Source organism: Trachurus trachurus (assembly GCF_905171665.1).
Source record: "Trachurus trachurus genome assembly, chromosome: 9".
NCBI lineage: Eukaryota > Metazoa > Chordata > Actinopteri > Carangiformes > Carangidae > Trachurus > Trachurus trachurus.
This window is the reverse complement of record NC_139895.1, coordinates 28,236,856-28,264,733: the sequence shown is the minus strand read 5'-3', so window position 1 is coordinate 28,264,733 and position 27,878 is coordinate 28,236,856. Positions and strand designations below refer to the sequence as shown.

General features: G+C 42.7%; 1 protein-coding gene across 1 annotated transcript in view; it reads left to right on the top strand.

Annotated features, from left to right (window-relative positions):
* Positions 1–27,878, top strand: part of LOC310991560 (tight junction protein 2-like) — a 61,768-nt gene that overhangs the window by 20,559 nt on the left and 13,331 nt on the right. The window contains exons 2-14 of the mRNA XM_083979310.1: positions 8,468–8,521; positions 10,357–10,481; positions 10,992–11,094; positions 13,322–13,826; positions 14,542–14,645; positions 15,788–15,941; positions 20,795–20,900; positions 21,272–21,375; positions 22,380–22,443; positions 23,336–23,486; positions 23,572–23,680; positions 25,514–25,733; positions 27,196–27,380. Of these exons, the coding sequence (XP_083835436.1) occupies positions 8,468–8,521; positions 10,357–10,481; positions 10,992–11,094; positions 13,322–13,826; positions 14,542–14,645; positions 15,788–15,941; positions 20,795–20,900; positions 21,272–21,375; positions 22,380–22,443; positions 23,336–23,486; positions 23,572–23,680; positions 25,514–25,733; positions 27,196–27,380 (1,984 nt within the window). The remainder of the gene's footprint in view (positions 1–8,467; positions 8,522–10,356; positions 10,482–10,991; positions 11,095–13,321; positions 13,827–14,541; positions 14,646–15,787; positions 15,942–20,794; positions 20,901–21,271; positions 21,376–22,379; positions 22,444–23,335; positions 23,487–23,571; positions 23,681–25,513; positions 25,734–27,195; positions 27,381–27,878) is intronic.

The following is a 27,878-nucleotide window of genomic DNA, read 5'->3' as shown; positions in this document are numbered from 1 at the left end:
TTTCATGTTTAGTATCTGACTGAAATCTTAATGTTGTTTGACCTCCACTGGGTTTGGTCATGTGGTGATGTCAGCTGTTGGTTTACTCTCTAAAAGGAACTCACAAAATGTTCACTATTAAAACACCTGCTCATCACTCATGTATTGCTGTGGTGCTACTCACTGACTCAAAGCAAGGCAAGTTTATTTGTATAGCCCATTTTTCCAAACCGTTTGTCTCAAAGGGCTTTACACAGCATCATAACAACATCCTCTGCCCTTAGACCCTCACATCAGTTATTTTTACAATGATATTGTTTTGCTTCCATTTACATATTTATCAGCATTGTGATCCTCCACAGCAGAAGGCTTAACAATCTGAGCAGGGTTAGGGTTAGTGTCAGTACAGCAATAAGGAGATGGTTCTCTCAAAAGCCGACTGACACACACACACACACGCACACAAACCAGGCCATGCTCTTTACTGGAGGATATGACAGAGAGACAGAAAATTAATGAGTGGAACTTGGGGAAAACATCTCCCCTCGCCCACTCCAACTGCCTCAGTGTTTCCTCCTGCTCTCTGTTGTCACTCATTCATGATTCTTGTTAGGAGCAGATGAAGCTGAGCAGAGCTGCCTAACTCCATCAGCATCATCAAGCTTTGGCACACATACGTGTGTATGTGTGTGAGAGAGAGGGCGAGAGAGAGAGAGAGTAATGAGGTGGTAAAGGATGATTGCAGATGCCTGCTGGAATAGTTGGCTGGTGTGTAATAAAACTGACACACCAGCCCGGCAGTGAGACAGACAGGGCAACATGCAGGCTGCTGTTATTGACATGGTACTGACTGTGCTCCCGCTAAGGTCAGTTCCCACACCCACACATGTTCCTCTTTGTGTGTGTGTGTGTGTTGGTCTGGTAATAGAAAAGGAGAGCTGTGTGTTGCACTAATGGCTCAAAAATTACTTTTGCATTTTGCGAGTGTGCTTGTGTGTCACTGCACCAGGGGTATGCCATTAGGATGAAGAACTGTGTGGAACTGTGTGAAGAATATGTTTATGATAGTGATTCATTAATCCATTGAATAAAATCCACTTGAATGGTGTGACTGGTCTCAGACCTTTGGACCCTGCTGTAGATTATAAACAATGCAGGTGTGAAGAAACTTGTGTTGTATATACTGTAGCAGTGATTTAATTAATTAATTATGTATGGGATAATGCCCGACGAGGTGTCCAATTATCAGGAATTAATGGATACAGAGGCATGTCAAGAAGATTGCTTCTGTGAAGTCTCGCTTGTGTGAACAACCATGAGGTGTAGTAAATGTTTGTAGCTGTTGTGTGAGGTAGTGGTATAGTCTTCATTTCAAGATAGTTTGTGATTTTACTGCCTGTCTGTGTTTGCTTGAAAGTTCCCTGTAAGGTAGTCGTCGGGCAGAGAGAGACTCTTGCCACTTTGTTATTTTGCCTTTCTTATTTTTGGTGGTGATACCTGGGTGTGGGTACGTTTTCTGTGTGGCAGTGGGCCTTGCCTTGGGTCCATTGTTCACTCGCAGAGTTCAACGTTTAAAGAAGCCTCCCGGGAAGCCACCGAAGACTAGCTAATTAACCATATCACAGGGTGCCTCTCTACAACGTCACTCTCTCTACAGCTTTGCACAGCAGCGTAATCACAATCTCTTGTGGGTTGACTCTACCTTTAGTTTTGCTTCGTCTGGATTCTGTGTGTTTAATAGTAACAGTTCTTAAGGTAGCCAGACTGGGTGGAGCTATGAGGGAACAAGGAGGGAGAGAGAGACACACAGACACAAGGCCAAACCCCTTTCGGCCGTGCCCGTAACAGTTACGAAATAAAATGCTGGGTTTCGCAGCAATGAAACAGGAGCGGGGTAGGGGCCGCGGATCTGGTGGAATGCCTCACCCTCCTGTTTTCTCACGGTGCTGGTTTCCTGCATTTCCTCAAATGCTGAGCTGAAGAGACCTTTGGTGGAGGTCATAGGCAGCGCCCATGACCTTGTAACATCTCCACAACAACACTTAGTAACCTACCTCCTCAATGTGGCTGTGTCGTCTACCTCGCTTGTCTGCTGTTTTGCTAACCCTCCTCCAGGCCATGTGCATTTGTTTACAACAAAGCTGGCGAGAATTCAATCGATAGAGTGATAGCACGTTAAATATACGATGTTACAATCCTACGATGTATATCTGTGTAGTTACGGGTTAGGGGGCGTGATTGTGTCGCGGTGCGCAGAGACGAGAGCTGGGACACCAGGGCGGTGGCCCCAATCTTGCAATGTTGGTTTTCAACCAAGAGACACAATAAGCGATATGCAGTTGAAGGCAGAGAGTCTCCATTCTCCGTCGTAACAAGTTAAGCCATATATTAAACCATCACAGTTACTCCAAAGCTGTTTAATTAAGGTCAAAATGTAGTTGAGCTACAAATCCTGCATAGTTCTTCTTTAATGCATAAAACGCTGACATACGACTCCCCAGAGAGTGCATCTGTGAAGTCTTGGAGTGGTTTGACAACTTTATTTATGGACTCTAAAACGTCAAGGTCTTACCAAGTGGGCACAAGATGCCGACATTTCTTGTCTCAACCCAGGACATGGACTATGGCCTTCTCCTATTTGAGAAATCTCTCTATAATGTTTTGGTGAGAACGTCATCTGGTCGGGGACTCTGTTACTAGCTGATGAGTGGGTAGACCAAGCCTGTACTTCAGCCATTTCCTTTCTTTTTTTCCAGTCGTAAGAATAGGCAGACACAGCTTTTTTACAAACCCCAATGGTCCTTCACACCATTCTCTGGAATAAATAAAGAATAGTTACACAATCAAAATACATTTTAGTGGAACATGACATACATTCACAAACTCTTTCACATATGTGCATTTTATTAATGCACACAACTGACACGGCATGTAAACCATTATGATTAATTATGCAAATTTTGTGAAAGTATATGTTGGTTTGATATAATGCATTCACTTCATCATGTTTGAATTAGGCTGTTCATGTCTTTTGCAAATTAGAGAAATCATAGCCATTACACTCTTACCTATAGCATTGTGGAGTCTGTGTCCAAAGCACTGAAGGTTGACCACTTGTCTTGTCTTTCAGAGCTTTGATCATGTTGGTACCACTGTCTGTAGTCATACAGATGAGTCGGTCTTGAGCGAGGTTCTGGGCAATTATTTTGCCTTTGTGATCTTCGTAAGCCGTAAACCAATCTTGTAAACCGCCTGGAGGCCAATGCTTCGCGGAGTCCAGTTGCCGCTAACAAAATGGACCGTTAAACTGATGTAGGGCTGCATTGTTCGGCTGGACCAGAAAAAGATATCTGTAAAAAAAATTCTGTTTTTCCAAGTGTGATTCAGCATTTGTGGATCACCAATCACACACATTCATCGCTTTTCTCAATGACGTAATTTACAACGTGTGTATTTGTCTAGTTTAATCTGTCATAAACAAGAGATTACGGGTTGCTGGGCGTGTTTGTGTCGCGGTGCACAGAGACGAGAGCTGGGACACCGGGGTCACAGCCCCGATCTTGCAAAGTTGGTTTTCAACCAAGAGATGCAATTAGTGACACGCAAATGGAAGGCAGAGAGCCTCCATTCTCCCTTGTACCAAAGTCCTTCTAGGCAAGTCATGCCACTCGGCGGCCATCTTGGCGACGCCTCGAAAAGCCCAAAGAGACCAGACCCCTATCTAAATAAATGGGGGCATGGTCAAATCCACGCTTTAACATGATAGCAGGACGGAAAAAACATATATACACGATCACCGGTGAAATTACAAACCGAAACCAAAAAATCGTCTTGAGTCTGAAGATTTTCCACCAAAAATAAACGCTAGATTTATACAAATGAAATCCGTCTTCATCATCACCTATGGGCTCCTAGTTCTGTGTGGTGGTGACTGTGTCTGCCCCCTGCCCCGCCCCCGCGAGCCCCACTACCGTTAGCTGTCCCTGATGCTGCTGAGTGCTAGCATGTATCTCTCACGGACGTCTGCCTGAGTATGTGGGGGCCTTTAGTGCATTACAATGTTTAATATGAAGCTCTCTGGAGCGCAGAGTAAGTCCTGGATTATCCTCAGAAAAAACACACTGAATTTCTTCCTTATTTGTCAGATGGAACCTACAAAAGTATGTTGCACTAAAAGATTCAACAAAGCCGAACAAACCATTTAAAGCAAGATTATTATTAATTATACTCTATCCAGAGTATAATTAACCCTTCTAGTGTAGGTCTAGTTTAACACCAAGAATTCAACTCTTCTCAATTTGCTGTAGCCATTTATTAAACCATCACAGTTACTCCAAAGCTGTTTAATTAAGGTCAAAATATAGCATAGTTAAGCTTCAAATCCTGCATAGTTCCTCTTTAATGCATGAAATGCTGACATAAGACTCCCCAGAGAGTGCATCTGTGAAGTCTTGGAGTGGTTTGACAGCTTTATTTATGGACTCTAAAACGTCAAGGTCTTGCCAAGTGGGCACAAGATGCCGACATTTCTTGTCTGAACCCAGGACATGGACTATGGCCTTCTCCTATTTGAGAAATCTCTCTATAATCTTTTGGTGAGAACCCCATCTGGTCGGGGACTCTGTTACTAGCTGATGAGTGGGTAGACCAAGCTCAGCCTGTACTTGTCATGTTAACAGAGGGGAAAAAACGTCTCGGTACCTGGGACAGTCAGTCTGTCAGCCTACACAGGGAATCCGCTCTGGGAGGATGCTGGGATTCATAACGGCAACAGCGGAGATGCAGAAGAAAATGTAGATGGAAGTTATGAATGCCTTTTAGGGGTCTGGGTTGGAACGGAGGAGCTCAAACGTATACGGTGTGATTTGAACGGCGAGGATTGATAGCTCACTGCATCCACTACAAAGTTACTGAGCATGGGAGCTCCGACACTTCCATGTTCCACTGTCTCACGTCAGGTGAGGTGGAGAATTGTAAAAACGGCACCATTAACCTCCCGGCGAATCGGTGCTGCACAGCGGGATACGAGGGCGTGTCACACTCCTCCCCAGCTGGAGAAGCCTGCACGTAGGAGGGCTTACTGGGGAATCCAGGGAAATCCTCCTCGTTTCTTCCCAGTACAAACACTTTGGTGTTTTCTCAAGCTTTCCAAGCTACAACCAATCAGGATTTGTCATAATGCTTGTCAGCTGCTTGGTTGGAGGACGGGGCGAAGCCTTTTCCTATCGTAAAGGTCCCTTGCCGACCCCTCTGTGTCCTGAGCTGTCAGCCAGGGGATTGTCTGCTTGGCTGTGGCTTGTTTGCATACCTCGTACAAGTTGTTATCCACCAGAGCAGCTGCTTCGGATTGAGTGGGGAAGGCAGAGTCATCCTCTTCTTCCTCCATGTCATTAATTTCAAAAATGTCAGAACCGGTCTCGCTGTCTGCATCATTGTCCTCTACTTGTCCAAAGATATCTATTAGATTTTCATCAGCATGGTAGAGCAGTGTGCACAGACCTGCGGGTCTGCAAGCGATGCACACTATGCACATAGGATGTGGGTCTCTGCTTGAGACCGTTGCTCCACATGACATAGGGCACCGGCCCTCCTTCTGCCCGGCTCCTGTGGCAGGGGCTACGGGGGCAGACATGCCAACTGGGGAAGAATTGCAGCACTAGGGGTTAGCCTAGCTAGATTTTCTAATCTGATATGGTATTAGCCCATTAATTATAACCGTGTTGTGTGGAGTATAGTCCTCCATTACACGTAAACTATGCTCCGAGTGAAGGTGGCTAACAAGCTAACGTGGCTAACAAGCTAACATTAACACAATCCCATCCATATCTGTCTGTGCCTCGCTAGGCCACGTATCACCTTGGTGGGATGTTTAATAGCAGAAGCAACTGACTCGACTGGATGTACTGAGGGAGCTCTCATAATTTCTCTGAGGAAGAAAGCGAGAATGACCCGGACTGGGCAGTCGACCGTGGCGTGGAGACAGACGTTATTTTAGCTTCCGTAATGTTCTTGCCAGGAACGATTTCTGTAGTGAAACACTGAACGGAGTTAGAAAAAGTCTTGTTAAGGCCCATTTATGCTCAACGTGAAATACGCATATGGATACGGACGGAGCCTTTCGTCCATTTTCTGCGCGTTTCCACAAAGCTTACGGATACGGACCAAACGGAGCAGTACCACCGGAAACCGTGGGGCCAGTGTTGCTGTCACTACCCGACACGTAGCCTAGCTCCAGTGTGGGGCAGAAGAACAGAGCTGCCAAGCGTCACGCTTTGAGTGTGACAGTCACGCAACTTGACCCATTCTCACACCACACGCCATACTTGACATTTGTCACGCTTATATTTCCCCATTCAATACTCTATTTTTTTTTCATGATAATAAACTTTGGTCCCCGCGGCTTGCCGTAGTTGCCGGTGGGGGTTGAGAGTCTTGCCCTATGGTCTTGCCTTACCGGAGGGACTGTGTCAGGCTGGAATAAACTGATGATAAACATGTCGGACAGCTTTTATTTTGAAACGACATGCGGGAAGTTATCTGATGTATCGATGGAACGCAGAAAACTATGATGACAGGCGCCTTGGATAAAGCGCCTGTGTAAAAAAAAATTGTAGCGATTTTTTTTTTTTTTTTGCCGTTAAATACACCCATGTGCCGCGAGCGTTGTAATCTTAACGGTTAATAATCATTTAAAGAGTGTCGGTTATTGGTCAGAAAAAACGTACATTTCGGCTTTATGCTCTGAGCTTCTGTTGCCATGGTTACAAAGTAGCAGTTGAGCCAGCCCAATTGAATCCAATTGAATTGTGCCATGAGAAAAAAATATGACCTCTACCGAGAAATCAGAAGTTTATTGTAAAACTATTGTAAAATAAAATTTGGAAAAATCTGTAACCAGAAAGACTCCCAAGAGAAAGACTACAGGTCGCGTAGGTGACGCCACACACCACATGCCGCGGCGGCTTTGGTGTGGAGCAGTGCGTCTCTGAATGCAGCGGAGACAGCTCCATGACACTACTGTGTAGGCTGACTACCGGTGAGTGCTCGTGGCAGCACAGCTGGTCGTTGAAAACAGCTGTGATAACGTGCTTTCAGGTCCGAGTCTCCAAACCAGAAACGTTTGTAAAAAGTCGCTAGATTTGTCGCTAGTCGCTTTTGACAAAAAAAGTCGCCAAGAGGGTTTGGAAAGTCGCCAGATTTAGCAAGAAAGTCGCCAAGTTGGCAACACTGGCTGTTCATTGTCACTCTTTAAGGACACCCTGCAGCCAATCAGAATTGAGTATTCACCCAGACCATGGTATAAGGTATACGTAATGGTTAATACAGTAGGTCTATACATAGGAATGTTGACAAAACTTTCTAAATCACCACACTTTTAATTTATAACTGCTTAATTTAACAGCTGAATGGATTACAAGGCTCTTGTCTTTGAATTTTCTGACGTGTCACAGGGAATTCTGATTGGCTTAGAAGTGAATGATAAGTTTTTTGGTCAATCAAGGTGTGATGAAGTGGATGATCCCAGTTTTACAGAATTCAGTGTTCATCTCTCCTCCACATCCCCCAGTGTGTTCAATCTGACTCCAATCACAGAGAAAACCTTTTTTTAACTAATACATCCAGCCACCTATGTATTTAACATAACATAACATTAGCAAATGTGTTTTTTTGTTTTTTGATTAAAGTGTGACCCTGATTTTTTTGGTTGGATTCAGATTTTGGCAGGCAGCTGCTGTCCCCTCCAACTGAGAGCCTACTTTCACTCCTGCATACGCCCACTAAGAAAGACAAGGATACGTAACAACATAGTTTTGTGACAGATCCTACCCTTCAGAAACTTGTTTTTATTTTATTTTTTAAAAAAGGAAAGTTACTGTGTAAAAAGTGTTTCTCAAATTAAAGCTACAGTTGGTAAGTTGATGAAAGTGAAGGTAAAGTTTGTGACTTAGTCGGAAATTTCAAGACAATACACCGTCAGGTCCCTCTACGATGTCTGCCATTGTGATGGTTGCTGGTTGCTGTTGAGAGGTTATTGTGGTCTGATCTCAGATCCACCAGCCAATGAGCTTTGGTTTTATGTAACACCTTCAGTTCAGTCTGCAGCCTTGGTGGAGCTGTTATTACCCTGCAACTAAGAACTAAGGCACTAGGCCACTGGACTGGAAGCATGAGACATAAGGCAACTGAGCTAAGGCACTTGGCATTGATGAGTAACATGATCACAGCAGCTTTATTCCTGGTGGATGTGCATGTTTCACGGGTATTAAACTCACATCTGTGATGTGGGACAAGCTTTGTTTTGGTCTCTGTTTCCTATAAGTTTCAAAGATTGGCTGTGGGACGACTAATTAAGTGTCAGTTTTGGGTCCATAACTGTGTATATCCTTACTATGAACTTAGTGGCTGGTGGTGGCTGTTACCAGACCTGGTATGTCTGCTACGTTAGATTGGTGAGATTAATTAACTTTATTCTGCTGTGTCTCCACAGAGCTCGGGGATGGAGGAGATGGTCTGGGAGCAGTACACAGTCACTCTGCAGCGGGTGAGTTCATCTGATCCATCTGACCACCCTCAAGGATCTGGAGCCAAATCATGCACTGAACACTTAGGGCTTAACCTTGATAAGTAATGTTGATATTGAACATCAAATTACAGAGTATTAAATCTGTCAGTATACTGTGTCTGCAATCTTAATCCCTTGGGAAAGTTATACCTGATAAACACAGAACATAAGACTGACTCCAGCAAGAAATAATTTACTCCCTAGTAGCAATATACAAAAATGTTTAAAGCTATAGTGCGTAACTTCTACATGTCTGTAAATATCCAGATTAAGGGGTTAAATGGCTTCAACCTACTCTTTTTTTTCATCTTTGAAATAATATCAAATCCTAGGTCTGTGTCCTATGTGCACATGATTGAATAAACTAAACTAAATCTGTATCATCCTCAGTCCTTCACAGTGTGAAAGTGCTGATAATACAGCCAGCACCAGCCGGTATAAAGGCACTGTGTGTCACCAGAGAAAGGACCAGAGCAAGGTCTCACTCTGTACTGTCATACTGTGCATGGTCACACTGTCCACCACAGTGTCTGTCCAGGTGCAAGGTCAGGGATCTACCATGGAGATACAGATAGTGAAACAACTACCTCTAATCTAGATGACACTACAGAGGGTCATTCACTGCTGTCTGTGCCACATTACTGCAGCGTAAATGAACACACCTCGCCTAAAAATAGACATGCACTGAGCCTCACTAACCCACCCTCAGGCTGCCTCTCCTCACTGAACTCTGTGATCAATGCCCTGTATTGGAATGACCACACCACCACAGAGGACAGCACCACTGATATATCAGGAACTCTCTGATAGAAATTCATTTTATACCAGGGCTGTAGATCAGTCAAAATATTATATAACAAATAATTGCTTGAGTGCTCATTTTTTGCTCATTTTTTAATTAAAGAGATATTTTTTAAATGTTTCATGATGGACAATTCTTATTGCTTTATGCAAATTTAAATATTACAGAAATCTTCACTTCTGCCTCTGAATTTGGCATAGAAAAATACACTCAACTTGATGGTGTGGTCCAAGTGGTAACTCACAGCAGTGATGGTTTAACTTGTTACTGTGAGCTGAGTGATTCATTCATTTGGCCCAGGTAGACACTAAACCTACCAGTGTGAGTTCTACTGTGAACTAAGAAAACCATGAGTCTGCCTGTCCAATGTGTGATAATCAGCTTTCAAAACAAAAATAGAGGGATTAAAGGGAAGTTGCATTTTGAAAGAAATGTATGCTTTAATGATTCTTATGACAATGATAACTATAATTTTCATCAGATTTCTGTAATGAAAATGTAACTTAATCAAACCGCCATCTGCCCCTCCCTCCCCCCTCTGCATGTACCCCTCTCACTGTGCACATGCTCAGAGTCTTCAACAGTTTATGATACAGAAAAGACGCCAGAAAAGACAGCCTTGCTAAATTTAATGAGACTGTTGCAGCTCCGTTATGGCCGAAAAGAACAAGCTTTGTGCGTTCCTGTGCTCTGGAGGCGTGGCTTTGAAGAGAAGTCTGAGGGGCTGAGACTTTTGAATTGTGTATGTTCAAAATATAGCATGCTCAAACCGTTTTTCGAGGATCTCCTACTCTACCTTTAAGAGGTTTTGAAATAAACCTCCTGTGAAACCCAGGAAGTCTCACCATCCATCCATCCATCCATCCATCCATCCATCCATCCATCCATCCATCCATCCATCCATCCATCCATCCATCCATCCATCCATCCATCCATCCATCCATCCATCCATCCATCCATCAGAGATCTATAAGAAATAACTGTGTTCACTTCCTGGCTTCTCTCTCTGCAGGACTTTAAGATGGGTTTTGGAATTGCTGTGTCAGGTGGCCGAGACAACCCCAATGTGGATAATGGTGAGACGTCAATCATCGTGTCAGACGTGCTGCAGGGAGGGCCGGCTGATGGATTACTCTTGTAAGTCTGTCAAACACTGACCATAATCCTCCTCAGTAGAAATACCTCAATGGACTGAGCTGCTGCTGTGTACGGATTAAACTGTCCAATCCACAACTGTACTACTAGAAGTTCCCACTGTTGCTTTAGTGAAGTCCCCCACTTCACTCACACTACATGTAAATGTACCAAAAGTACTTATTCTGCTTGCTAAGGAATGTCTGTACCATGTCTATTCTACAGAAAAGGCCTCAATATCATAATAACATGAACCTCAGATCACTAGTTCAGCATCAGAGTATTCTAGTAAAACGACTAAACAGGGAAACCACGGAATAACACGCATTTCATTATCCCTCAGATTATCTTCTCTTGCTAGCCAGAGGTCAGTCATGGTCAAACACTCTGTCATCTTAGTGGAAGTAAAAAGTGTCACAACAGAAGATTGTAATTGTTTTTTCTTTTGACTGTGACTATATACTGTGACTAGATATTACCTTACATTATTTGTGTATGTTTTTTTTTGTCCAGTGAGAACGATCGTGTCATTCAGGTCAACTCCATCCCCATGGACAATGTGCCTCACTCCTTCGCCGTGCAGTCGCTGCGTAAATGTGGCAAAGTGGCCAAAATAGTGAGTATAACCCACTCTTCTTAGGATTTTCTCAATTGGTATTGGAAAAAAAATCATTGGTAACACTTTACAATAAGTACACGATAAGGGAAGAATTCAGTATTTATTAATGCTTAACTAATGCTTAAAGCCTAACTAATGCTTAATAGTGTGTACTTATTATAGTGTTACCATTTAATTTATTATGTTTGCAAATATATGCTACCAAGCAGCAGTTGTGCTGTTTCTGACTCACAGTTGTGGGTTATCGTAGTACACAACACGTCATAAAAATCCTGCAATTCAGTGTGTGTGAGTGTGTTTGTGTGTGTGTGTGTGTGTTTTAGCATCAGCTGTCTTATATGTTTCTGGACTAATGTGACTGCTGTGCACTGAGCCTGAATCAGTTTATTTGAATCACTAGCTCAGCTGCATCTGCATCAGAAATAGGAACCACTTAGTTTGAAGCCGGTGTCTTTTAATACACATCTCTTGAACTGAGACTGTCTCTGTGGACCTCTGTCTTCTTATAAAAGTGTTGCTTCAGCTCTCATGGGTCTGGTCACATGATAACAGGCCTTGGTCTCCTGTGGGTGGAGGTGGTGTCTTCTGTGATCATACCTGTGGCTGGAGGCAGAGACTCTTGTGATCTGTTCAAAACCTGTAAATAGAGATGGTGTCTCCTCTGTGGAGACCTTCCTGTGCTCTGGCTCTTGGGTGGAGGTGTCTCAAGTGTTTAGACCATTAGGTGGACACGACTGAGTGCACAATAAGAAAGGTTTTGGAAAAGGATGAGGATCCAGAACCTGAGGGTGTAGCTACTGTCACCTAATTGTACATCAGACTTAAATTACAATTACCACATGTATGTAAACACATTCAGTCTGTTCCCTACACAATTTACATTACTTATATTTAAAAATATATGATATACAGAAATGTAGATGTAATAATTAGGGCTGGGACTTTAACACATTAATTACCATTAATTAATTACACAAAAATTAATGCGTTAAAAAAATTAACACATTTTAATCGCGCTTATTAAAAAAAAAATTCAAAATTTTTTTTTTTTCTCAAAATTTTTTTTTTTTTCTCACGTGTGTCTACGTGCGGTGCGCCCGCACGCGAGAGAGGCGGCAGTTTGAGAGGCTGACTGGCAGAGATGAGAGCTGGTGAAACACTAGCATGGTTATTTAAAACACCATCTCTGATCTCTGCCTGCACATAGATACACAGACACGGGCGCACGCTAAATGCGCTATATAGCGCTAATTGCTCAGCTGCAGCGCTATATCTATGACCTGTCACTGTCACAGGTGCAGCTCATCTCATTATGATAGGACTTCACCCTCAGAGCTCTGTCTTCAGACTGTCCTGACCTGTCCCTGAACATCACACAGGGACAACATGGAGCTGCTGTGTGATTGGTTACTGAGTTTTATTAATGTTTACATCAGGCTGAGTTCAACAAATCAGTTTATGCTACTGTGATTTAAGTAGCCTAGTTAAATACTACAGTAATCATCATAGTGTATTGGAAGGAAAGACCATTTAATCTGTATGTATCAAATATCGATTAATGAATTAATGGATAATTTGCATCCCTAGTCTGTTGGTCTTGGTTAAGTACCACCTTGAATGCTTAAGCTTATGTATTCAGTCATTCAATGGTATACTAAAATCCATGTGAAAAAAAATGCTTCTCACTGTTCTCAGGTCAAATATTTATATGCGATTAAAATGCGATTAATTGCGATTAATTAATTACAAAGCCTCTAATTAATTCGATTAATTTTTTTAATCGAGTCACAGCCCTAGTAATAATGTGTGGCTTTGAATATTGCAAAGAAGTGTTGAAGGAGTTAGAGTTCAGGTAGACTGTTTCACTGCCTCATGTCTTCAGAAATAATTTAAATGTTCAAGTCAGGCGATCTCAGCAACTAAATATGTTTTAGCCATGTCAGATCTATAGAATGGGCCAGAGCCAATCAATGACTTAAATTAAGTAAACTTATCACTGGGTTAAATCTTTATCTTTGTGTCTTGCCACAGAAACCGATGGCTTTCATCAACATGCATTCTTAATATATAATAGTATATTTTATATATTATATTACTGATATTTTTAACACATTCTCGTATAGTTTTTAGCATAACATAGAGTTTAGAAATGGAATGAACGGTGAACAGCTGCTCTAACCCTCTAAATCCAAGAATTACTCTGTATTTTTTTATTATTTGACAGACGGTAAAGAGACCTCGAAAGGTGGTTCATTCCACAAAGCAGACCCCGTCCCCGAGCGGAGACAGCTGGGAGTACACCCCCTCCACCCACTACTTCGACACTGACAATGACAACGGCTGGTACCGTAATGAAGGCCGGGACCACGTCGCTGACAACAAAGACTACCTGGACCCTCACTACACGGGGGGACAGGACTACAACCAGAGAGGACGGAGTCGTGGGAGGAGCAAGGAGAGAAGCTCACCCAGCCCAGACAGATCCAGGAGGGAGGGCAGCCGCGACCGGGCCCTGGACACCAGCGCGGACCGCCAGAGGTACCGCAGCCCTGAAGACACCTACCGCGTGGAGGACAAGAACAGGCGTGGAGAAGGAGGAGGAGGAGGAGGAAAAAGAGGGAGATATCGGAGCAGGGACCAGCTTAATGACCACCCTCCATCCCCAGAGTCTTCCAGAGAACTGGAAAAACCTGTCAATGTCCTGCTGGTGAAGAGCAGACCCAGCGAAGGTAACACACACCAACACACAGCTGCCCACTGTTGTGACTAAATATTGTCTGAACATTCCCTTATTTTCTATATTTATTGAACTTTTGACCCCTGACTTTCTCTGTGATCTTCTCTGTGGTCATTGGTCTATTTTAGTCATGCTATAAGCTCTGTGGGTCCAACACTATGGTCTATGTTTGAATATTCAACATCTGTTGGATGAATTATCATGACTCAGTCTGATGGTAACCATTCAGGTGATTCTCTAACAGTTTAACATCATAACAAACATTGTTGTGTTGTGTATTCAGCTCAGTATTAATTAATTGTTCTAAATTAGGCTCAGACTCTTTTTCAAGGATCTTTGCACACAGTTAAATATACACTGAAGCTCTGATACAGTTTGAACATGAAGCTGTACTTTGCGGTTACCAATAATAAAAGTGAAGCGCAGTGGGCTTAAAGTTAAACCCTGTTGTACTCCATAACCTTTAATCTTAAAACAGGGAGCAGGGCCTCTTACCTGACCTCTGACCACCAGGCAGCTGCTGGAACTGAGAGACTATCCCTGGTTTCCTACTGTATCTCTATGTGTGTGGTGAAGACACACATTAACATTACAACCTCTGGACTGTCCCTTCAACAGGGGTGTCAGTGGAAGAGCAGTACTAAACTACGTTATGTCATGTTGTGTTTACATACTGCTTGGATAGTGACTGTGTTGTGTGTTTGTAGAGTATGGGCTTCGTCTGGGGAGTCAGATCTTCATAAAACAGATGACAAGCACGGGTTTGGCTGCAAAGGATGGGAACCTGCAGGAGGGAGACATCATTCTCAAGGTGCTCACACATTCACTCACACCACAGCCTCATCATTATCTAGAGCAGTGGTTCTCAGCAGAGGGTCCTGGGACTCTTGCCTGTCTAGACACCCGGTGGACCAGTAGACTGCTAGAAGAAACCAAACAACAGCACACCTTTGTTTTAGTGTCTGTGTAACTTGTTCAATTTTTTTAAATTATAAACACTGAATATTTGTGTAATAATTGGCCTGGCAATGGGCCAAAAATGTTGAACTATCCCTTTATAGGTAAAATATATCACAACATATTTTGCATGCTTAGTGCTAGTATGGTTGTTTCCTACAAGACCCAACAAAAATCATGACATCTTAAAGGTGTACAGAAAAGAAAATTGAATTTGAGCCCACTTTGGGTCATAAAATTAATGTGATAACTCATCTTTCAGACGTTGTAGGCCAAACTTTGTGCAAAATTCTATTTTTGAGTAAATCCGGGATGAAAGTGTGTATATTTTTTTTCGCATTGGATAATGCAGGCGCACGGATTATACGTCAGCCTGTACACGATTCACCAGCCACTGATATTGGATCCGTCATCCGTCATTCAAACGTCTGAGACATGCACACACACACGGAGCTCGGGCTCGCCCCAAGCTTTGAATATCCCGCCCGCTCGATAACGACCAATCAAATTCGTTTTCCTCACTCGGGTAAACTCGTGTTGCAGCTCGTGACAACTCGGCGCGACAAACAGGACAAACGGCCATTTCTGTACACCTTTAAAATGTTTTTCAGTGAAAATAAAAAAGGGAAGAATGACTAGTCCAATTGAAGTTCTGACTTGTTTCAAGCACAGTATCTGCATATTATTCAGCCCTATCACCATATCGAATCCCTTTAAAAATAACCTTTTTGTCAGGCTCTTGTTGCACATGTGATTGGTTATTGGATTCAAGAGTTCAACCACAAATAGATTTTTACTGGAACAAAGTTAAGATGTCTTCAGACCTGGTTTGAGTATACATGAAATAAAAATAATCATTTCATTTGTGAGATAAACCAATGCACTTTTTACAGCCTCGTGGAGATCTATACAACAACTACACATTGCATGCAACAGATGCACACAACAGTGCAGTGTGTATGTCGGTGTAATAATAGTGGGTGTTTGTGTGTGCAGATCAATGGGACAGTGACAGAGAACCTCTCTTTGCACGATGCTGGGAAGCTGATAGAGAAGTCCAGAGGAAAGCTGCAGCTGGTGGTCCAGAGAGACCACTGCCAGATCCTCGTCCGCATCCCTCCTTTGGCCGACTCTGACTCTGATAATGATGGTGAGTCAATAAGCACGTGACGTGTTAGCAATGAAGCTCATGTGGTGGACGACTATGACCAGGTCTGAAATGTACCTTGTACCATGTACCTTTGGGTCTGTGGATGGGCAGGCCTCAGATCTCAGACCTTAAATCAGATGTAAGACCTCAAAAGTCAAGACCTCAGACCTTAAGACCTTTGACATCAGACTTTAAGACCTAATATCCAAGATCTCATCAGACCTCATGACCACACACATCAGACCTCAGGACGTCAGATCCCAGATGTTAAGACTACAGACCTCAGACCTCAGACCCCAGGACCTCAGACCTCCTGACTGACTACAGTCTGTATGTTTGTGTTACATCATCAAACTCTGATCAGGATCAGCCAGTTACACACACCTGTGTTATATACACTGTTAACAATCAACACAATCATACCAGCTCCTAGCTGTGGAAGTTGAAGTTGGTCACCAGAGCAATTACAGATGTTAAAGGGTCAGTAGAGTTAAGTGTGATTCATGTGATTCAACCAATTAGATTGAAATGGTCGTCCACATTCAGCAGCGTTGGTCCTGGGTTTGACCTGGACCTCACTGTGGCCAGTAGTAACCTTGATGTTTGAATCTGACCAGAAATGGATGGTATTGATGTGAAAGTGCTCATTGAGGAGAGGCAATCCCTGTAATCGCTCAGTGCATCTCTGTCTTTGTTTTCTCTTCCAGATAATATGTCCTACTTTTAGATGAAGGACCCCGACACACAGCATGTGTGACAGTTTGTTGCCTTTCTGTAAAATGACTGTGATACAACCTGACTAAGTTGTAAAACTTTCTCTTTATAGTGCTTTAATCATTAACATTTAATACCATTCATTTTCCTGAATAAACACATTCTAATCCATATATACTTTGAACTGTGTGATTCATTATGTGTAGAAGGTAAATAGAGCCAGAAGAAGAAGTCAGTAAGCTCTTTTGTCTTCTAATATTTTCTGAATGTTGAATCATGGGACAAAGCATGATGGTTTATTAATGTGAATACAAATAGTTGCATGTCAAAACGAGGCTCATTGAATTTTCAGTGTAATAGTTTATTAATGATTTGTCCTAACAGTGTATAACTTACCGTTGTCTGTCCAGGTGGGAAATCTGAACTCTCATCTCTCTGCTGAATTTCTATCTCATGCAGACACACACACACACACTCATACTGACATGACATCTCTCACCTCACTGTCACTGCTGGATCAGTTACAGGTGCTCCTGCAGCCTCCAACACACACTGATGGATCAGGTCTGTAGAGACGCTGATACTCCCTCTAACACCCCATCTTTATTAACATAGATAGACTGTATATTAAGGGAGACTTTGCCTCTTTAATGTCACCTACAGGTTTTTGGAGTACTTGACTCCGCCCCTAACTACCAGCTGATTCACAATTAGGCAAAGAAATGGGGAGTGTGTGTGTAGAGCATGTGGTAAGCACATGCTTACCCACTTGTCACTCTGATATGCAGAACTTAAAACTTAAATAAAATTCAAACGGGTGAGTTATAGAAAAACCCAGCCCTTATACAGTTGACATGAAGGAGGAAAGTAGATGTAGAGATCAAAATCATTTTTTGTAAGCTGCAAATGTTTATTTCTACTGTAAACTTGGGCATATGTGTGATATGTTTCAGAGATAGTGATATAGTTCTCATCATTTTGGACACTGTCGGTGCATATTATTATATTTAGTTATATTGTTAGTACTTTTATGGATTATGAGTATACCTGACAATGGACCTAGCTGGTGCATGGGAATGTACACTGCTTATAGTCATGTGGTACAGAAGAGGGAAAGTGGGACTAACTGAAACCCATCACATTCAGTTCTTTGAAGTTTTTAGTTAAGAGGTGGAAACTGGCATAATAGTGAGATCAGGAAGCTGTGTCTGGTCCAGAAGCTGTTTCCTGGATAATTTACTGACAGTAAAACTGGCAGAGAATAATTTAAATGAAATATTAAATCATTACACGAAATATTGTCCTTCATGATTGCTGAATCGGTGGTCTGTGCACTAACAAACAGCTCTATACAAATACTGTCTCACACCAGAGACGTTCTATATTGAAACCCAATGGTTCTTCACTCCGTAGGTTTAAAGCTCTGTAACCTGAAATCTGAAATCTGGCCGTTCCACAGAATGGAGGATCAGAGGTAGTCCACATCCTGCTGCTGAAAACCAGCGTTTTGACAGGATCAGTGTGTCAGCAGCTGACCCATTTAACACACAACCTTCCTCTGCCAGAATCTCCAGTTTTTAGGAAGGACAAGATATTTAGTCTCTAAATCTCTAAATCTCTACTGTGAAGTCGCCCTACCAGCAGAGCTCTAGATTAGATTGTCATGGATTAATCTTCAGAGTTGCCTTAACAGCGTTACAGCTGTCTGTCTACTGCACCACCACTACACTGTTCAGTCGCTTCAACATTGCGCATTAACATCACAAGAACAACATTAAACTAGCTCTCATCATATTATATAAAATATTATAAAATATATAACTCACTAGCACCAAAACACAGTTTTCACATCCACTGTTGGACTGCATGGAAACAGCATATGAGTCTCCACGGGCAGCAGCAACACAGAGTATTTAGCTATTTATCTGCAAATATGGACACTGGAGGTGGTGGGACAGGTAGAGGAGAGGTCATGGACTCGTTATACAGCAGGTCTTGTAATTGGTTCTGTGGGGTCCTGGAGTGTTTGGTGGAGGACTGACATAGGACTCATTCTGAATGACTGATGCTGATTCAGGTTTGACACATTTTCCTCATATTTCTCCTTCTCTGTCTGTCAAACTCTCTGTCTTTCATTGTCTTCCCAAGTCCCACCCCTCTCTCCTGCCCCCTCCACCCAGCCTGACTCTGATGGATAAAAGCAGCAGAATCAAAGACTCTGCCATCCATGCTTACTTCTGATGATACAATCTCAGGGACTGAATGAGTGTGTTGGTATTTTCCACCAGCTTGTGTTTGGGTTATGAAGCATGTAGAAGCTCCCATGAGGCTAGAGCTGCCCTCAAACCGGTTCTCCACAAAGCTTTTCTTCAGTTCAGTCACGTATCAAGAGCCATATCAAGAGCCTTTTTGAAAACACTTAGTCTCCCCACAGTTGTCTAAACTTACAGGATATAAGTACAGACTCCTGCAACTTTTGCATTTAACTCAATAATGTTTGATGTACATTATGCTCATTATGGGAGCAAACTACACTGCCACACACTTCCAACACCACACAGTCCCTCTGGTGTGGTCTGGGTCTGACAGGGGTCCAGGAGTCCAGAATAGCCTGTTTGACAGCATCTCTACGCCTCAGACAAAGTGCTGGTCAGATTGTTGAGTGCAGCTCTGCAAACAAGTTCCAGCAGACACTTTGTGAAAGTAGATTATGTTCATTTCATCCGTCTCTTGTCCTGAATGTGTATGACTGGCTGATTAGGCCACTTCCTGCTGACTTCCTGTTGACTTCCTGCTGACTTCCTGTTGACTTCTTACTGAATTCCTTCTAACATGCTGCTGGTTCCTTTCCTTTTTCTTTCTTTTTTTTTTTAGCTTTATGAAACTTGTATATTCATAAACAGAGGATACGAACAACCCATTTATTGCAGAGATATACTAAACTTTGTGTGAGCTGACATAAACATTATAATATCATTTAATTTAACCTTGAATTAACTTCTTAAGAATATGGTTTGTTAAACAGGGAATGGATAGCATATTTGTGCATATTGTTCAAAGTTTGGTTTGGGGTTGGCCTATTTTATCTTCATGTCCCATATGGAATTTTTCCATCATTAGAATCACTGATTGATGGGAAAATTCCATCTACATGAAGAAGTGTCTTTGCCCTCCATGCTGCCTTGAAAAAAAAAAATCCATTGTTCTCCTTGTGTAATGTTGAACATCAACCCGAGATATTTTAGTATAAAAACATTGATAAAACAAATGATAAATGATTTCTCCTTCAAGACCACAAAAATATTCACTTTAAATCTGTGTGTGTAAAAACTCTGTAAGTAAATCCTAATGAATCTACTTACTAATATTTTTTATATACAGTTTATAAAAAATACCACCATTAAATAAATATTAATTGACACATTCCTTTCCCGTTGACTTTCTACTAACATCCCGTTGACTTCACACTGATTCCATATGGACTTCCTTTTCACTTTCTGCTGACTTCCTGTTTACTTCACGCTGAATTCTGATTAATTCCTTTGTAATTCTAACTGAAAACTACACATTCATGGACAGTGGTCATCAGGTGGCCTGCAGGTGTGATTATAGCCACCACACTGTGTCGCCAGGCGTTGTTATTTTGTGTTGTTGTTATGTGAAGGAGTTGTTTCTTGGTGGTTTTCATTTGGAGTTGTGAGGCATTAAAACGCGCATGTTCTTTCCACCACTCACACAGGAGTCATCAATTCTAACCAAGACAGAATTATATAACTAGGATTGTAACTGTTCTATACTGGTATCATGGAGGATGATTTTCAATGTTTTTGACTTATATAAGAAGACCAACAGTTTATCTGTCTAAATGTCCTGGTTGTCTTTGTGGATGCAGTGAGTTTGAGTGAAGGCTGCTTTTATCTGGAGGATCTTTGTACTCGTGATTCTGACAAACATCCTCACCCTGTCCTACATGGTAATCAGCTGGTGTCTGGGCTTCCTAAAGCTACCTTTCTTTGGTGGTGGTGGTGGTGCTGGTGGTTGGCTTGCAGTCTGGTTGGTGGGATTCCATCTGAAAGAAGCCTTTGTCTAACTATTGATCTGTGTTTGTTTGTCTGTCTGTGTGTGTGTCTGTCTGCCAGACATGTCAGAGATGGAGTCATACCATTCCTATTCTCCCCCAGAGGAGAGGAGGTCCTGCCAGTCTGACCTGTCCTCCCATTCCTCCATTGATAAAGACAACCCCAGGTAAGAAGACGTCGAGTCAGTACAGGTGAAGATTGACTTGACCTGAAACTCGTCAAAGAAATCAACTGCATTTACAGAAAACTGGTCACGGACATTTTCTTTGAAAGTTAGGAGGTTGATTGGGGACTCTGATTTCTGAAAGGCTGGTTTACGAGACTATGTTCTGGCAAGACTTGACTCAAATGTGACTTCTTAACCTCAGCAGACCAGAGAGTTGTGGTTAAAGTGACTCTGGTCCAGCTAGGCTACTGAAAATGTCTCTTGAAATATCTTACAGGAGCTAAATTCTGCTTCAGGTCCTCACGCCTTTAGGCTCAGTTTAGAGTTGGGTTCAGTTTGTGACTACCTGTCTGTGTGTGTGTATGCAATAGGGAAGAACCCATGACAGCCTTGATGTCAGCCATGGCCTCCCCATTCAGAGTTCCCGAGGAATCTCATGCCTCAGCCGACGCCACCCTCGTTGAGGAGCCTCCAGGTTAGACTTCACCTCAACACACACAAAACACCCCACTACAACTCACCAAGAAATTGCAGTACCGATTTGAAGACCATCCCTTGACCATCCCATCACTTAAATACCACTATACCAGATGTGAAATGTCATGAATGACCAGATGTGTAAAGCTGTTTTAGCTGCTATTTTTTGGGGAGAAGCAGGAACCAGATCTTAGTCCAGTGTTCCCTCACTTTTAGCTCTGTGATTGGTCTCCATCGGCTTCTGAGGGAAAACTACTAAATGCCTCACTATGTTCACCAGCTGCTATCTGACTATGTCCATTAGCTGAGCAGATAGTGAACATGAGAAGATAGTAGTGGGCAGTAGAGGGCAGTAAAAGACAATAGAGAACGGAAGGAGGTAATTGAGGACTGTAGAGGGCAGGGAGGGTAATTTTATTTGTACAGTATAGCCCATTTTTACAAACAGTTTGTCTCAAAGGGCTTTACATGGCGTCATAACAACATCCTCTGTCCTTACACCCTCACATCCACTGAGGAAAAACTCCCAAGAAAGAACAGGAGACACCTCAGGGTGAGAGACAGAGGAGGAGTCCCTCACCCAGGACGGACAGACGTACAAAAACAGTTTTATAGCATTGAATATGCAAAACATGGAAATGTCAACAAGAGTTGACGAAGGCAGTCTGGTGGGAGGAAAGGACAGCAGTGGAAGACAATAGAGGACACTTGCAGGCAGCTCATGAAGCCAAATCAGTGAAGTAAAAGAGGCTGAAAGCTCTGTGCAGCTGAGCTAAAGTAGATTTCTCTTTAGGTTCATGATCACAACATTTCACCTGTTAGTTGCTGCTGGTTCATGATGTGAATGTTCAGTCTGTGCTGCTTCATTCGATCTTTCTAGTAGAGTTTAGATATAAACATTATTACAATGTTTATTACAATTATTCATTGTACTTTAACTTGTACTGTTGTAGCTGGTTCTTTGCAGCTGTGATCACATAACAGTCTGATTCTCACCTACAGTCTCTGTAACCACCACACCCAAGATCCTCCTCCGGCCGGCTCCAGAGGACGAAAAGATTTACGGGTGAGCTTCTCTCTATAAAAGATGCCAATGCTGCCCTCTTACACTTGTGTGTGATCAGCCTCATTCTGTCTATACTGTGTGTTGTGTATAAATAGTATGTGAACCTCTGTGAAATATAGGAACAGACAGGTCACTACAGCATTTTTTATTTTTATTTAACCTTTATTTAACCAGGCAAGCAAATTAAGAACAAAATTCTTATTTTCAAGTGCAGCCTGAGGGGGAAGGGGGAGGGGAGTGCTAAAAGTGAAACAAGGTTAATAAATTACACAGAAAATTTCTATACAATACAGTAGGCTACATACAATATATCAATATAATCAATAAAATACAATACAATACAATGTAATTAATCAATGGGGCATGACAAGAAGCCTGTTAGCAAGTGCAGGAGTCGACTGTGATTTGTAGTAAATTTTGTTTGAAAACAGAGAGAGACGTGAGGACAGAAAGTTTAAGGGTGTTTTGTAAGGTGTTCCAGTCAAAGGCTGCAGCGAACCGGAAGGCACTGCGTCCAAAGTCGGTGCGGACTTTGGGGATGGAGAGGTTGATGAATGCACTGGACCTTAGATTGCGGGCAGGGTGAGAGAGGTGCAGAAGGGAAGAGAGGTAGAGAGGTGTGCATCTAGGGGCTCATGTGTGACCATTGCATAGGCACAAATTGGCAAAGTAGTAGCTCTGTAGGGAGGCTGGTCTCAAACGGCCAGACTGGTTGAGGAGCTTGAACAACTGGAGGAGATCCTTCATATCAAAAGGAGGCCGTTATGGTAGTTTGGGCATCGGATGGACAGAGTGCAGAGGAAACATGCTACAGTGTTGCCCCGTATGCTCAGTGGACCCCGTATGCCCTGGACCGTGTTGCTAATGGTGATGTGGATCTCTCCCTCTGCAGGCCAAACACAGTGATGGTGAATTTCCAGAAGGAAGACAGTGTTGGACTGAGACTGGCAGGAGGAAATGATGCCGGCATCTTCATTGCTGGTGTTCAAGACGGGAGTCCTGCTGAGAAGGAAGGCCTGCGCATCGGGGACCAGATCTTAAAGGTGCAAGTCCAGACACAACTTATATAGAAGCTCAACTTAAAATGCCAACGGGAGTGTTCTAATCATTGTGCCCTTTCTGTTGAAGGTGAACAATGTTGATTTTCAGGGTGTACTGAGAGAAGAAGCAGTGCTCTTCCTGTTAGAGATTCCTAAAGGGGACGTGGTCACCATCCTGGCCCAGAGCAAATCTGATGGTAAGACGTCTCCAGGCACAGTCACATCAATGACACTTCCTTCACACTTTTGTCTCTGATTATACAAACCTTCTTTATTAGTCTACTTGCCAACAATGAGTAACCGGAAATGTTGAGTACCCAAAGTTATATGTTAGAAATATATAGTATGGGTCCCCAGCATTCAGAAACTGTCGGATGCTAACTTATACTGTATATACAGTATAGGGCAATTAGCATAAATTAGCATAATCACCATTTATGGGCAATATTTCAACAACTGCTTGGCTGATCTGGGCAATATTGGAGTGGTTTTAGGGGTTATTGATGATTAATTGATGATCAAAATTCAAAATGGCTGTCTAAACCGGAATTGACCAGATTTGAACCGCCAGTTGGCCAATTTGATGGATTTTAAGCCAAATCTTAAAGGATAATTACCGTTTTTTACAATATGGACCTTATTTCTAGCATAAAATACGATCATTTACTCATTTACCCTATGGGCTGGCAAGTAGACTCTATACTGACCGTTGGTATTTCATCAGGACACATTTTATGCTTTAACACAATATCAACAAAGGGAATGGCGTGCTCGACTCTTAGTATATAAAGATGAACTGGGTGCCGGCTCAAAAATCGAAACAAGAAAAAACTGGAATGTCAGCACTCACAAAATAAACTTGAAACTTTTATTTCAGTGTCTGAAGGATGCGTTTCGCCAAGGGCTGAAACGCATCCTTCAGACACTGCTGTGCGTCTAATAAAAGTTTCTAGTTTATTTTGTGAGTGCTGACATTCCAGATCAGGAGATGAACCCTGGAACCGTTCCTCTCCTACCTCGTGTGATGCCCTTTCATTTTCATTTTATTGTTTTCACTAGTGTCACTTTTAAGACAAACTTTTCTTCAGTTTTATCCCATCTACGTTACCTGATCATCATGAACACACATTTAATGATACCACAAGTACAGTACAAACTGGAGCACCACTTCCTCTGCATTAATCCACCACTGAACATAGTCCCGGCCTGCTTACCTGCTGTTTGTGTGACAAAAACTCCAGTGAGCAGCTGTGATGAGCTTAGGCTTTTAAAAGATTTCCATCTTCAGCGGGGACCGAGCAGTGCTACTGTAGAGCAGGAAGTCAAATACCACTGAGAGAAGGACACTGGTTGTTTGAGTCATTTATAGGATTTGTTCACAGCAAGCCTTCGTCTGGGCCAAAATGTTCTGAGTCAGTAACGAAGGAGAGAAAGGACAGAAGGTGTTCATCCAATGATTCTCTGCCAACTGTCCCACTCACACTTATGTTTCCATGTAATGATAAAGATACCAGCCCCCCTCCCCCCTCCCCCCCAGAGGTTTTCAGGCCAAATGAGGCTGATTTTCAGCCAACCATAACACACGCGCCCACACAGATCTACTCTAGAGCATCAGTCAGAGCGCAATACAAACTGTGCGTGATAATTAGCCAAACAAACTGTGACTAACACTACCATCAGCACAGTCCGTATGCATTTAGACTAACACAACCCTCTGGCTAACGCAAATAACATATACACTACTTTCAAACTTTTGGTCTTTTGAAGTTAGGCGAGGTAAGGCAAGGCAATTTTATTTGTATAGCCTGTTTTTACAAACAGTTTGTCTCAAAGGGCTTTATATGGCATCATAACAACATCCTCTGCCCTTAGGTTACCGTGTGAACATTTGACAACAGAAGCCTAACAGAAGCTTGTACAGAGTATTTGCATCTTACAGACTGGCAAAGATGTGAATTTGTTTTGATTGTCTTTGTCATTGATTGACATGGTCTTTTTACATGTCTTCCAATTATTTACTTTGTCTCCAGTTTACAACGACATCTTGGTGTCAGGGCGGGGAGACTCCTTCTTCATTCGGACACACTTTGAGTATGAGAAGGAGACTCCCCAGTGCTTGGCCTTCAGCCGGGGAGATATCTTCAAGGTGGTGGACACCCTGTATGATGGCAAGCTGGGCAACTGGCTGGCAATCCGTGTTGGCAAGAGCAAACAGCTGCTGGAGAAGGGCATCATCCCAAACAAGAGCAGGTAGGACCAGAGACTGGAGACAGAAAACATGTTGCACACCTAAGTTCATTCAAAGCACAAAGACAGAACTCTCCATCCCCTGATGATAGATTAACCACACCCTCATCATCATCAGTCCCCAATTTATGGAGACCAGGGACAGTTTTTGAATGTCCAGCCTCTGTGATAAAGGTCCACACATGAATTTGAGATGGGGTCAGAAAACAGTGGTAAAAAAGTATCAACCCTGGGACTGACAACAAGTCCACACATTCCCATTCAGCTGAGCTAACTCAGTGAATAGTCATGGACCAGGACAGAGGACAGCTGCTCTCTTTGGACATTTAGTTTCTCTCACATTTACACAGCAGTGATGCTGTGTAGCAATGTGTCTGAGTCCAGCTGCTGACCAGAGAATTACACTACAGCCTGAAGTGATATATGGTCACCACTACACTACATGACTGTGACTCACACATGCAGCAACCTTAGAGGGACATAATGTCTCTTGTGGACCGTGTGTCCAGTGTGTTAGACACTTCTACGTAACCTCAAATACCAAGAGACCAAATAGAATATGAGGTCAGTGTGTAGAGTTCAGTTCAGTGTGTGTGTGTGTTTGTTTCCATTAAAGACTGTAAAATACAAAAGTTGAATGTTTAAAATTAGAAGGAAGACAGATGCACAGCTCAGCAGTAACATTACACTGTGGCAGCTGTTATTACAGAAACAGAATCAGTCTCCAGTGGGAGACATGTCCCACTTCTATGCTGTGGTTTGGCCGCCCACACCATATGTTCACACCAGGAAAAAGTGTGTACGGTAAAATGTCTGCACACCTTCTAGAACAAGGCAAGGCAATTTTATTTGTACAGCCCGTTTTTACAAACAGTTTGTCTCAAAGGGCTTTTACATGTCATCATAACAACATCCTCTGTCCTTAGACTCTCACATCCACTGAGGAAAAACTCCATAGCAAACCCTTTTAACAGGGAAAAATCAGAGAAACCTCAGGGTGAGCAACAGAACAGAGGGGGTGTCACAGAGTGGATTAAAATTAAACAAGAAAATCTAAAAAAAAAAAAAAAAAAGACGGTTCACAGTTGTCCGAACAATGCAAAGATTAGCAAATGGACATATTTAAGGCAGGTTTGACCAGGACCAATCACAGGTCTCCTAGGTACAGGGACAGACTCATAGACAGTGTTTCTGTACTTTTATTCTGCATCACTGAACTGCTGCTGTTTGACATATGTTAAAATGACTGTCACCATCATTCTCACTACGGCTCAGGCTTATTTCAGACTCTATTTAACAGGAAAGTCTTCAGTTCAGGTCTGTGTCAAACAGCTGAGTGGGTTCTACAGCCTGGTGGCCACAGTCTAATGTCTGAAGAGTACAGTCCATTCTCGTCCTCAGCTGGGCATACAAATGAACATGTGATAATGAGTGAGTGAGTGACAGGTGTCTGTCTCCCTATCAGAGCGGAGCAGATGTCCAGCGTGCAGAGTTCTCACAAAGCTGTGGTGGGCGATCGGGCCGACTTCTGGAGGCTGCGAGGTCAACGCTCAGTGAAGAGGAAAGACCTGAGGAAGGGCAGGGACAACACCATCAGTCAGACTCTGGCCACCCGCTTCCCAGCATATGAGCGAGTGGTGCTCAGAGAGGGTGGGTGATCCATGGTGGTGTCTCAGTATCAGGTTCCACAGACCCTCCTCAGGGGTCTCGGAGTTCAGGGCACCACATATAGGAGATGTAGAGGAGAGTTATGTAGTTGTTGTTGTGAGTGATTCATGGCGAAAGGTTTTTCTGTTGTAAGATTATAAATGATCAATTATTCTTTGGATTCATGACATTTGAAACCATTGTTGTATGTCTTTGGCCACCTCAATGATATACTGCATAAGCCTGACTAATATTATTATGCTATTTAAAGGGATAATTCAACATTTTGGCAAATTGGCCCATTGCCATAATCCCTACAGTTGTAGGAGTAGGTTCGTTACCTTTAATTGTCGGTGCAAGCTATTTTTAGAACGGCGGAGCAGAGCCGTGAGCTGCTCAGAGCTACGCTACGGAGGCTAATGGGATTTCCTGGTTTCTCTCATCAAACTCATCAAATACACAATCCAACAACTCCAAAACGCTCTGGTGGACAAGTTGTGA